The 13144-nt window shown below is 49.3% G+C and overlaps 1 protein-coding gene across 1 annotated transcript in view; it reads left to right on the top strand.

Moving 5' to 3' along the window:
- Positions 1-5294: 5294 nt before the first annotated feature.
- The window catches only part of MORC4 (MORC family CW-type zinc finger 4), a 39464-nt gene continuing 31614 nt past the window's right edge, over positions 5295-13144 (top strand). The window contains 2 exon segments of the mRNA XM_036740415.1: positions 5295-5464; positions 9451-9579. Of these exon segments, the coding sequence (XP_036596310.1) occupies positions 9548-9579 (32 nt within the window). The 5' untranslated portion in view covers positions 5295-5464; positions 9451-9547.

Genomic DNA, 13144 nt, shown 5'->3' with positions numbered 1-13144 from the left:
ATGGCTCTAAAGTTCGGGTTAGCTGGGGAAGAAAGGAACACACAGAGAGCAAGCTATTTATGAGTGATGAGGGAATGGAAGGTGGTTAAGAAGCTAGGCATATAGTTGTGATGGTTGATGAAGTTTCCGGCCTCCAAGATCTCTGTCATCCCTTCAAACCTCCTTTGGTTTGAGGAACACTCTAGGAAATGCAAATGCGTGTCGGACACATTTTTTTGGTTTTGCTGCATTTTCTTAAGTAACCAATTTCTATACAGAATTAGTTCTGTCTTAGATTTCTCTTATAGTGAACCGTCCACATCTGTTTCTTCTTTCGTATGCTCGAATGCATCTGTGATCTCATCGATGTGGATATTCCCTCCAACAGTACAGATTGCAACCCACCTATGCCTGCCTGTCCATGTCTTCCCAGAAGTTCATCGCAGGAGGTCCATCCACTGTGTGCTGGGAGCCTTCCTCAATTTCTCTTGACATTGCGAAGATGCTAATGGAACAACATGGGCTGTTCACGTTTCCTTTCACCACATGATGGGCCCATCTTTTCCTCTGGTGCCTTTCTTTGACTCCTTTTGTACTGACAGAAAAATCGGAGAGGACCTCAAGCTTCCAATTACATTGAGATGCTGGCGAACTTCGTTATCAGAAGGGGCCAGCTAGCCTTGAGGCCTGACATTTAACCCTAAAATAAAATCCCCCCAATCCAGTTCAGTCCATGGAATCAAGTTGTTGAGCCCTTGGTAAATTCATTTTTATTTTCTCTTTTAGATATGGAGATGGCCCAGCAGGCATTGCTGCTGGTGAATGGATACAACCTACTGGGGAAGACACTGGTGATAGAGTTTGGGAAGAACAAAACACAGATGTCGGGGCTTCAGTCAGCCTCTCCTATCCCATGTGCAACAGATAGCATGACAGAACGGGATGGGAGCTAAAAGAGGAATGGACCAGGCTCCTTATGTGTTCTCGCTTGTATTTGCAACTCACTTCTAGGGTCTGTATATAAAGAACCATCTCATAGGAGAGAGTGATTAGGAAGCACCTAAGACAGTCCTTTTCAAGTGTTCATTATGGGTAACTTTTGGAAACATTTCCCTCAATGAGAGACCATATGGGATAGAGGAGATACTGAGAATAAAGTTTGCCCTCCCTCTCCCCCCCTCCCTAGGGTAAGATAGAATTGTTAGCAAGTTGTCTCCGTTTGGTCTTCATATATTTCCCGCTACCTTACAGAGGCTGGACAAAACTTCCTTGCCTGTCTCCTATTAACCACAAGGGAAGGACATCAGTCTCGCTATGCCCCACCTCCTCTAATCCCTTCCCCCTCCCCCCCCCAACCAGTCATCTAGGATTGCAGGAGGGCGGCCAGCTCCAAAGCATATTTAATTTGTATATCTTGTCTTCCCAGCTAAACCATATGCTCCTGGAGGGCAGGGACCTTGTCTTCTGTTTCTGTCTCCCCCTTTAGTATCTAGCACAGTGCCCTGTACATAGTAGATGGGTAATAAACATTTGTGGGTGATTGGATTGATTCCATAAAAACATAAGAGGCCATTAGAGCGTCACCCTGGAAACCTTTTCCCTTTGCAGGCGTATGTCCTTTGAGACCCTGTCCCCCAGAAGTTTCTTTCTCCTTCAGTTTCGCCTCGCGGCCTGGCTTCCTCTTAAGTTTGCCAAGCCTGCTCGGAGGGAGTTGACTGGAGATACAGATACCCAGGGCAGACTTGCAACTTCTTTGATATCCTGCTGGCCTGGACACAGGTCTCCCAGCTGCTGTCCTTCCAGACTAAAATAACTCCTCTCCATAGGGCAGGCCTTCTTCCAGTCTGTATTCAGACAAGTTGCCTCCTTTGTTCTGAGTAAACCTTTGCTTATGATACATTCCACATCCAGGGCCTGGACTGGCAGTTCTGGTCAGATCGTATCCTTAATCCCTTGTCCAGGCCAAGATCAGCTCTCCCCAAAGCAAAAGCAGATTCCAAACCGGCCACTGGGGACTAAGGGAAGGGCAAGAGTAGTGTTGGTGGCCATGGCCAGTCCACAGAGCTCTAGCAGATCAAACAGCAGATGGGCCTACCCTGAGTCTTGCAGTTAGTTTATTGTGGGACCCCTCTTTCCCTGAGATCCCACTCGCTCTGTCCTCCTGCTAGAACACTTGTCCACCTAGATGAACCAGCTATTCATCCAGGACCAAACAGTTTCCCATGCCCCAACATATCCTGCTCCCCTGAGACAACCCTAATCCAAGGATTTCTTCCTCTCTCAGTGTCCTGGGAACAGCTAACCAGGAGCCAAAATGCAAAGCACCCTGGGGAAGGCGGGAAAAGGGAATTTGTGGCCAAGAGAATTTGGGAAGCAAAGAAAGTTTTCACAAATGATGGGCACAGATGAGACTCATCGAATCATGGCTGTGTGTATACTATTTTGTGATGTACCGACACAACTTTACTGTGGCGTGAGCAGATACCTGTTTGTGTATTAGGCTTGGTACATTATGTGAATGTGTGTCCATGAGTGTTTGTATATCTGTGGAGAGGTGTTAGGGGGTGTGTATTTTGTTTCTTTTGTTCCCCAGCTGGGATGCAAGGTTCCCTGCTCGCTTTTCTCCTGGAAGCATCTATAATTTAGTGGGTGCTGTTCCATGGTCAGGGGGACCCTTCCCAGAGGGGTGATTTCTAGTGTTTCCCCATTTTTTCTGTTCAAAGAGCAGCCCTTAGCTAGTTACTCCTCTCTTCCCTCCTCCACTGTCTCAGCAGCGTCCTGTGTGTCACAGATATTAGAACATATTAGAGAAATAGGGATATGTAGAGAAACAGTTTGCTTGAAACTTAGTTACAACACAAATACGGTTTAAATGATCATTAGTTGGGCCCAGCAATCAGAGGGGCCCCATCACAGTGAGCAAGAGGTTGTTACCTTTGTGTTGGGCTTCTGTTCTCTGACAGGCTTAAGGAGATGTGACTAGACAGCAGTTCATGTGAAAAAGATCTTGGATGGATTAGTTCAGTGAGTGACCAATGGTGACTTCAGAGGCCTGACAATAAAGCACACCTCCAACATCTCTGCAGGGAGGTGGTGGCCTCTAGGTGTGGAATGAGGCATACACTTGCAGACATGGCCAACATGTTGATTTGTTTTGCTTGACTGTACTTATTTGTTACAAGGGAAGGTTCCATTGGGGGGGCATGGGTGGGGGGAGTCATTGAGAAGTGACGATGATGTTAAAAAAAATAAAGAGCTTCAATAAAGCATTTAAAAAGAAACAAAATGATCTTGATGTTTTAGTGAGCCACAAGCTCAGTGTGAGTTGTGTGTGACATGGCCATAGTGTTCATTGTGGGGGGAAATGAACATCCTTTTGTACTGTGCCCCGGTGAGACCATATCCAGAGCATCATATCCAGTTGTAGGTGCCACCCATCAAGAAAGATAGGGACAAACTGGAGGGAGGCCAGTGGGCAGCCAAGACTGAGGAGATTCGGGCCATGCTGTATGAGGCTCAGTCGAAGAATGTTGGGATAGCGGCTTTGGAGAAGAAAAGGTTTAGGAGAGAGGGGCATGATAGCTGTGTGTTTGAAGGAAGAGAGAGCCCAGAGATGGATGGAAGCTGCAGAAAAGCAGATTTTAATTTAACATGAGAAGGGCAGTAGAGATTAAAAGGAGATTAGTTAAAAACCACCACTTTAAAAACCTCTTGAGTCTTTATCATCAGAGATGAGTGAGAAGCATCACATTGTAGTGGCTAGACAGCTGGCTGCCTGGGTTCAAACCCTGCCTCTGACATCCTGTCTGGGTGAATCTGGTCAAGTCACTTAAGACGGCTTCTTGACCTGGGGTCTGTGAACTTGCTGAATATTTTGATGACTTATATTTCCATATAGTTAGTCCTTTGCGATCCTAGGTATTTTATGCATTTCCAAACATGATTCCAAGGAGGGGTCCATGACACACAAAAAGGTCAAGAACCCCAGTTCCTGGGCTGTAAGTTACAAAGAAGGTGCTGGGCCTGCACTGGTAGAGAGTTTCCTCCTGCAGAAGTTCCCTATGCTAATGAAATCACTGGTCTAGTCTCTACCCCTAGAAAACAGACTTCCTCCTAGCTATCCTATCCTAAGAGGGAATGGGTTATGGAATAATGGAGTGAATGCCTCCCATACTAGCGGCCCTCAGGCAGGGGCCAGACAGGCTAGATGCAGGAAGATTCAAGGGATGGTTGAACTAGGTGGTGTTTGAGATCCCCTCCATTCGTGGGGCCCAGAGGTTAGGTGACTTTCCCAATACCACGCAAATTAGGAGCAGAGGTAGAATCAGAACCTTGACTTTATGATGTTGCATGGGTTTTAGAAATGAATCCAGGTGGATCGTATTCTCCTCTATGAATGTACGACTGATACTATCGAACAAACCTAATGTACTCAGTCGGGACGGTTTACACTATGGAGCCTGGGAGTTAGCATAAACAAATGACCACATGTGGAAGGAGTTTGGGCAATTTACTTGCTCAGCAATGGCTTGCATAGAAGACGTATCCCTGCAGAATCTTGCTCAAGGAGCTGTGGGACCCAGATTAAGTTACTTAACCTCTCTAGAGGGTAGTTTATTACCTGAAAATGGGGCGTGGGTATTCGACGTCCTGACTTCTAACAACACGATGCCCCTCCTGAATGGGGGGTGAGGGAGGATTCGAATACAGTTAGGACTCTTTCCGCTGTAGCCCCCACCCGCTCCCACGCCCCCGCCCCTCATTTTTGGGAGAGAAACTGAGGTTCGGAGAGATGGGTAGTGGTGGGGGAAGGGAGGGATTTGGAACCAGGGCTCACAGTATCACTTACCCCGAGTTGGCTCCTCCCTTCCCTCTCTCTCTCTCCTTCCTTCCTTCCTCCCTCCTCCCTCTCCTCCCTTCTTCCTTCCTTCCTCCCTCCCTTCCTTCTCTTCCTCCTTCCTTCCTCCCTCTTTCCAGCCTTCCTTCCTTCCATCCTTCTTTGCTCCCTTCGGGGCCCCGCAGCCCCCGGGCACACACGGGGTGGCTGGAAGCTGCCACTCAGCTGCGGGCAGCGGGGACGTGTAGCCTAAGCTGGATCGGCCCGAGCCCAGCTCCTCCTTCCTGCCTTTCCCAGCTGGGAGCCAGAAGGAGGCAAGGCGAGGCCCCGCCCTTGGGCCCGCCCCGGCCCCGCCCCCGACGGCCTTGGCCTTGCCCCTGAGCTCGGTGGGGGGGTGGGGGGGGGAGGGACGGTTTTCAGCGGGAGGGAGGAAGGGAAAGAGAGAGAGAAAGAGAGAGAGAGGGAGAGAGAGAGAGAGAGAGGGGGAGAGAGGGAGAGCGAGAGGGAGCGAGAGGAGAGCCCGGGAGGGCGGGCAGGGCGGCAGGTGGGCTTGGGCCGCCTCGCGGGCACAGGTGAGCCCCGGGGACCTGCACAGCACCGCCCTCGGTCCCACGTGGCCCCCCTTCGGTGCCCTCTCCAAGCTACCAGGTGAGCGCCCTGCCAGGTAGGTGAGCGAGGAGCGGGAGCCCGGGTCCCCCGCCGGGCCGGCCGGCCGGTCGCCCCTCCGGCCGCCGGGCTAGCCCAGGCCCCCCCACCCCACCCCCGAGCGGGCGCGGGCGCGAGCGCGGGGGCCCCGGGCGGGCCGGGCCGGGGCGGGGCGGCGCGGCGCCCGGGCCGCCTCTAGGTGTACTGGGCACTTCGGAATAGGCTGGCCGCCGGCCCGCAGACGAGGCGAGAAAAGCACATAACGGGCGCAGAGCAGGCAGCAGCCCAGCGGTGCGAATGTAAACTGAAGCCTGGCGCTGGGGGAGGGGGAGGGGGAGGGGGGTGGACGGGGAGAGCCAGAGACCGAGAGAGACCAGGGGAGAGGGGGAGAGAGAGAGAGAGAGAGACCGGGAGGGGGGGAGGGGCTGGGGAAAGGGAGGGGGCGGGGGAGGAGCGGGGAGCGGGGGGCGGGGGGGGGCGGAGAGCAGCGAGGGGAGGAGGGGGCTGGGAGCAGGAAAGAGCTGGGAGCGTGGAGCGCTCAACTGTTTGAACAAGAGGCCTGGCCTGCCAGGTGAACCTGCGCAGCTCTGGTGCCTGGGGGCTGGGGTGGGGAGAGAGAGGCCAGGGAGAGGGGAGAGAAGTCCCAGCTCCTGGCCTCTTCTGGCTCTCCCTGAGCATCCTCCCTTGAAGTCAGTCAACTAGCTTTTAGTAAGCACCCACTGATAGCCAGGCCTTGGAAAGAACTCCATAGACATAAATAAAATAGCCTCCGCCATCAAGAAGTTTATATTCTGGGGGAGAGACAAGTTAAACAGAGACAAGGGCATTTATTAAGCTCCTATTGTGTGCCAGGCCCTGTCCTAAGCTCTGGGTGTAAAAGCAAAAGACAGGCCTTGCTCTTGAGCAACTCACAGCCCACTGAAGGAGACAGCTGTGTACAAACAAGCTCTAGGCAGGATCAATAAGAGATAGGGAGACTGGGAAAGGCTTCCTGTAGAAGGTGGGATTTTTAATATACATATATCCAACATGCAAATGATAACTGTCATGTCAAAAACAAGATTTATATGTCGAATATGCCAAATAAATACAAGGTAATGGGAGGGGGGGAAGGGGAGGAAGGCACTAGGCACCGGGGACATGAGGAAAGACTTCCCCTAGAACAGCTGTTCTTAAAGTGTGGTACAAGGTTCCCTGGGCATCCCTAGAACCTTTCCAGGGCAAAGGAGGTCCAAACTGTTTTCATAATAATCTAGGACATTTTAATTTCTAATATGGGTACCAATACCAATGGGTATAACCACATAAACAAAAGCTCTTTGGGGGGGGATCCTTAGTCGTTTTTAAGAGCGTTAAGGGGTCCTGAGTCCCAAAAATTTGAGATCCCCTGCTTTAGTAGGTGGCCCTGGGACTGAGGATGAAAAGAAAGGAGGGATTCATAGAGGTTTAGGGTTAGGATTGGGGAGAAATCAGGGAAGAGTGCAGTCCAATCACAGGAGACAGCCTGGGCAATGGCTCACAGATGGGAGATGAAATATTTACCTGTGAGGGATAACAAGGCCATTTTGGCCTGACCGTGGAGTGTGTAGAGGGAGTAATATGGTGGTTCCCAAACCCCTGGGGCAGGGGTGGGGAACCTGCAGCCTTGAAGCCATATGTGGTCCTCTGGGTCCTCAAGTATGGCCCTTTGATTGAGTCCAAGTTTTACAGAACAAATCCTTTTATTAAGGATTCAGTCAAAGGGTGCACATGAGGACCTAGAGGGCCACATGTGGCCTCCAGGCTGAAAGCTCCCCACTCCTGCCCTGGGGCGGTCTTAGTGATAGGCTTTGCACTAAATATTCTTTACATGGCTCCTTAAGTGGTAAGGAATTGCATGATTGTGTTACAAATATATCTATACAGATACTCTCCATCCCAGGGATCCACCACAAATTTTTTTCCTCATTGTTGAAATTGAAACAAAGAACAAAAAAAGTTAGGGAACACTGGAGTAATGTATAATCTGGCTAGAAAGGTAGGTGGAGGGTTGTAAATGCCAAACAGAGGAGTCTGTATTTGATCCTGTAGGCAATAGGGAGCCCCTGAAGTTTGTTGAGGAGGGGAATAACATGGTCAGACCTGTGCTTTTTTCCTACTCTTTTTTTTTTGGAGGGGGGAAGGCGGGGCAGTTGGGGTTAAGTGACTTGCCCAAGGTCACACAGCTAGGAAGTGTGTCAAGTGTCTGAGGCCGCATTTGAACTCAAGTCCTCCTGACTCCAGGGCCAGTGTTCTGCGCCACCTGGCTGCCCCTTTTTCCTTCTTTTCAACGCAGCCATGAGTGACTTAGACCCATTCTCCGGTGTAATGACAGGTCCTGAACATACACAGAGGTCTCAAAGTTTCCTCTCCTCGAGAAACTTAAACTCTGATTGGTTGTTCCTGTCCATGAGTGCCAGTAAACTGTAGTATAACTAATCCCTAAATCGTGTATGCCCATTTGGAATGTATTTTTGTACTTTTCGGGATGTCCAGTGGTCTGAGAGGTCCAGTCAAGAGGTAAGTCCTTTATTGAAACCTGCCTTGGAAGTTATACAACCCTCCGGGCTCCCCCTCCTGTTTTTGGAATAGATGACCTCACTCCTCAGATTAATGCAAGGACCAGACCTAAAAAGAGATGTGCTCTCTCTTTCTAAGCTGTCTTTCTTAGGGTCAGGAGAGGCAATTAAATTTAAAGGAATGAATCTCAAACCTCCTTCTGGCCCAACTCCTCTTAGGCTCTGAGTAGAGCTGATGCTATTAACAAAGATTTTGTTTAAGCAGGAGAAATCTTGAAAACAAGATTGGTCTAAGGTAAAATAGACAGTATAGATTTGATTATAGCCAAATTCTTTTACCTGTTCTCACCGGCATCCTTTTCCTAAACGTTCATCAGCGTCAGGCAGTAAGAGGGGGAAAAATCCAGAGGTTTGGGCCTTAGGAAAATTACTACCCCCACCCCCAGAATGTACTTTTCAGGGAGGGAGCAGGCCTGGTGACTGCCTGGTGACTAAATGAAATGCAGAAGTGGGTTTCCTAGTTGCCCTGTCACCTGACCACACACGGTCCATTCAGTCTTCTTAGGTTCTCTTGGCTGCCGCCACTCCCCCTGCCTTGTCCCTCTCCACATCTGTCCTTTAGACAGCTCATTTCCCAACTTTCCATGGGCCTCAGATCTGAAGCTATGCCAGCAAATGATGAGCCACAGCCTAGTTAGGGCAAAGAATAATCAAGGACTGACAAAACACAAGATGATGAAGAGGGTTGAGAGACCCATAGTGGAGAGATTAATTCGGCTGAGTTTGTGTCAAGTAGCACTTAGGTGTCAGAAAAGAAATCTATGCAAAGAGTAAGTGAGAAGACAGCGGATAATGAAGTGGACTTGAAAATCCTTGGAGTGGTGGAATAAATGAGGTCACCCAACAACAAAAGATAGAGCAGCCCAAGGAAATCAAGGCCGGGAGCTGTGAGATAAGAGTTGGCCTTGATTCCTTTCTCTTAGGACAGACCTTCTTTGGTCTCCGCACCCTTTGCTTTTCAGTAAACTTTCCCATACCTCCTATTTGGTATGAAATATATAATATAATTCTAGAGTTTCCCATGAATGTGCACTAAAATATAAAATAAAGAGATTGATTAATCTCAGTGGAGTAAGAGAATTATTTGCCAATCATTCCGCCTGGAAATACACATTCCTTGGGTTGGGAATCCCCCATTTTAGAAGAAGGAACAAATCCTGATCAGCTGAAGGGAATACTAAATAGTAAATAGCCAGTTGATAAACATTTATTAAGCGCTTACTATGTGCCAGGCACTGTGCTAAGCACTGGTTCAGGTATCTGCTTCCTTAGCAACCCCTGTATCCCTCATGCACCCAGTGATTTAGGCAAATGCCAGGAAGTGGTCTGAACGAGTGCATGAAGGGACAGCTGAGACTGGCATCTTGTCTCAGAGTTTCTGATCTTTTGCAGACAATGCCACAGATGCCAGGGGATCAGCCTGTATGCTCTGCATAGAAGTTGAGGGGGTCAAGAATGAACTTTGACCTTTCCTGATAATGGTGGTGGAATGACACCTCAGGACCTGGACCGAATGCTCAGGTAACAAGACATCTCTTTTCTACCTCCTATCTTGGCATATTTATGGGTTCTGGTTGAAGCTTTAACATTTCACCCTTCTTTGTTACGTCGGGGTGGAGGGAACAGAGGAGCTGGCCTCAGATTTAAAGCTGGAAGGGTCCAACCTCTCATTTTACAAAGTAAGAAAAATTGAGGCCCAGAGAGCCCTCAGAGATTCAAATCTAGCTGAGGGATGAGCTAAGTACAAAAATAACTGGGTCAAGGGTACAAGGGGAAGGGTTGGCCTTGGTCAGGAGAAGGCCAGTTCAGCCTTTGAGACTAATAAGTGTTCCAAGATTTTCAGAGTGCTTTCTCAATATCAAATTATTCTTTCTGGCATCCTTCTAGGATAGCTAAAGGGGAGGTATTTTGCTTGCTTTGAAAAAAATACTGAGAAACCGAGGTATAAAAATTAAATGATTCTCAAAAATCAAGGCATTGTTGGAGCTGACGCTAGAAATCTGTGTTCTATCTCTGCTTCCTTTATCATAGCATCATAAATTGGGCCCTCGGGCCCACCCCCTCATTTTACAGAGGAAGAAACTGAGGCACAGGGGAAAAGAAGGGACTTGCCCAAGGTCACACATAGGATCCCAGATCTAGAGCTGGAAGGACCCTCAGAGACCACCTAGTCCAACCCCTTCATTTCACAGATGGGGAAACTGAGGCCCAGGAAGGGAAGGGACTTGCCCAAGGTCACACTGGTAGTGTCAGAGGGAGGATTTGAACCTAGGCCCTTCGACTCCAGAGCCAGTGGTCTTTTTTTGCTGCTGTGCAATTATTTATCCTTAAGCTTAGAAGCAGTGAAACTCAATCACCAGTAGGCTGTTTAGAACTTGTTACTACCAAGGTTCTCGTGGCCAGGGCTGGACCTGGGATCTAGATGATCTGAGCTCCAATCTGGCTGCTCATTTCCTAGCTGGGTGAGGATCTTTGCCTTTCAGCCTCCATTTCCTCATCTGTGAAATGGGGATGATGGTAATCCTAGCACCTCCCTTACCTTAGTTGAGGATTAAGTGAGATAATATTTGTAAAATGCTTCATAAATGCTAGTTACTATCATTGTTAGTGATTTGGATTCATGATGTCTCTTATCACGTGGGTTTGGAGCTCATTTCGAGAGGCTGTGGAGTCACCTGTCTTCAGCCCTCCTCCAGCACAGCCACACATGGATACTCTCTGTGTCAAAAACCAAAAACAAAAAACAATTTGAAACAAAATCTCAGAGGTCTCATTCCAAAAATACATTTTGTTTTCAGCAGGCTAGTAAGTTCAGGGTGGGAGGTGGAGGGAGTCTGGGGAGGCCTGTTCTGTAATTAGGACACTAGAAATGTTCCTCAGAGCCTTCTCTTGACCAGGACGGGAGTGGTTGAAGATGGGCAGCACCTTGCCCTCTACCCCTGGCCCAGAGCCCAAACCCACCAGAGGTTGGGATAAGGCCCAGCCCCTCAGACACACTCAGAAAAGCCAGGGCAATCTCATGTCCTTGGCCCTCATGATGTTCTTCTGGGAGCTCAGAAAAAAATGGATTAATGCCTTTCATTTCTGAACATGTGCCCCACCTTTCCCAGGCCCAGTGAGATATCCCTCGTAACAAAGAATAACAAAGTAAGAGAAAAAAACTGCCCACTGCGGCCATTGTGTGTGATGGCATGTGCAGTGTTCAGCACCCATAGGCCCCCAACTCTGCATAGATACAAGGGCCAGGCGTGTTCAATCACTCGTTTGACAAGGATTGCCTCTGTGCCAGACACTGTTCTGGGCCTGGGGATTCAGAGGCACAAGTGAAACATTCTGCAAGCATCTTCCGTTGTCGGGGAGCCCAGGGGGAGGCCCAGGGTAGGGGAGGCCCCACATTTTGGTGGACATCTGTTCTTTTGTTTGTGTTCTCATACTTATTGTGTGTATTCTCCTGGTAACTTGTAAATTTGAAAATAAAAATCAAAATGCTCACTATAACTTTTAAATAAAAATTATCTCTTTCCCCCTTCTTATCCTCCCTTTCCCCACTCTGTCTCCTCTTTCTCTCCCTCTCTTACTCTTTTTCCTTCCTCTTTCCCTCCTTCCCCTTTCTTCTTCCTCTTTCTTCTCTTCCTTCCCCTCCCTCTCTTTCCCTTCCCCCTTCTCTCTTTTCACCCTCTTCCCCTTCCTTTCTTCATCCTCCCTTCTCTCCTCCCCTTCCTTCCTCTTTCCCTTTTGCCCCTCCTTTCTTTCTCCCCCATTTCCCCCTTTCCCCCTTCATTCCCTTCTTCTCCTCCACTCTTCCCCCCTCCCTTTCCTCCTTCACCTCCCTCATCCCCCTTCTCTTCCTCCTTTTCCTCCTCCTTCCTCCCTCTTCCTCCTCCTTTTCCCCCATGTCCCTCCTCTTTTCCTCCTCCTTGTCCCCCTTCTCTTCTTCCCCCATATCTTTCTCCTCCCCCTTCCCCTCCCCCCCAATCAGGAGGCTTCAGCTACCTTGTTTCTCACAACAAACAAGGCCGGGCTCTGCCCTGCTCCTCTCAGATCCACTGGAATGCTAGATGCAATGGGCACATGTCCCTGGACCACACGCTTCCCAAGCAGAAAAGCTGGGCCTAAAACGAGGCTGCCCAAAGGTTATGTCTCTGGAACTATCAGAATCTAGGAAGACTTTTCCCTATTCCAGCTGCTGCTTAGCTTGCCATGCCAAGGGCTCCCTTGCTAAGTACCCTGCATGCCGCTGGCCACTTAAAAAAAAGTTTTCAATTCGGAACCTAAACACCAAAAAGGAGCATATCTATATGCCGGGCAGAACCGCGAAAGAGGCCACCCCGTGAGACTGCGAAGCTCCATTTCTTCTCGCTTGCTTTTTCCAAAAAAGGATGTAATAAATACCACACGTCACTTTCAAAACTGTCCTGCTCGTCTTTGCTTCCTTCTGAACTTCCTTCTGTTCTGTCTGTCAGTCAACAAGCATCTCGTAAGCACTGGCTAGGTGCCAGCTCCCATTCTAAAAGATCCAAAGAAAGGCAAAAACCTGGGAGCCGCCCTCCCACCTCAGGAGCTCCCATCCCAATGGGGCACACGGCTTGCAGATGGCTTGCCACACATTGGATATATGTCTGCAGTGCACGTGGGAGGTGATCTCAGAGGGGTGGTTCTAGCATTGGGGGACAGGCCCAAGAAAGGCCTCCTGCACCGGCTGGGATTTGAGCTGAGTCCTGAGGGTGGCCGAGGTGAGGAGGGAGAGCTTTCTGGGGACTGGGGGGATGGCCAGGGAATATGCCTGGAGTGACTTGTTCACAGACCAGTCAGGACACCGATGTCCCAGGATCAGAGTATATGGGAGGGGAGTCAGGTGGAAAGATAGGAGGGGGGCCGGGTTGGAAAGAGTTGTAAATGTCAAATAGAGGATTTTCTATTCAATCCTGGAGATAATAGGGAGCCATTGGAGTGTGTTTAGTAGAAAGGATGCCATGGTCAGATTTGCCCTTTATGAAGATCCCTTTGGCAGTCGAGTATAGAGCATGAACTGAATTGGGGAGAGAGTAGTCCAACATAGGGCATCTGCACCATGGTGGGGGCAGGG

This window comes from Trichosurus vulpecula (genome assembly GCF_011100635.1).
Source record: "Trichosurus vulpecula isolate mTriVul1 chromosome X unlocalized genomic scaffold, mTriVul1.pri SUPER_X_unloc_1, whole genome shotgun sequence".
Lineage (NCBI taxonomy): Eukaryota > Metazoa > Chordata > Mammalia > Diprotodontia > Phalangeridae > Trichosurus > Trichosurus vulpecula.
This window is presented reverse-complemented; position numbering and strand designations above follow the sequence as displayed.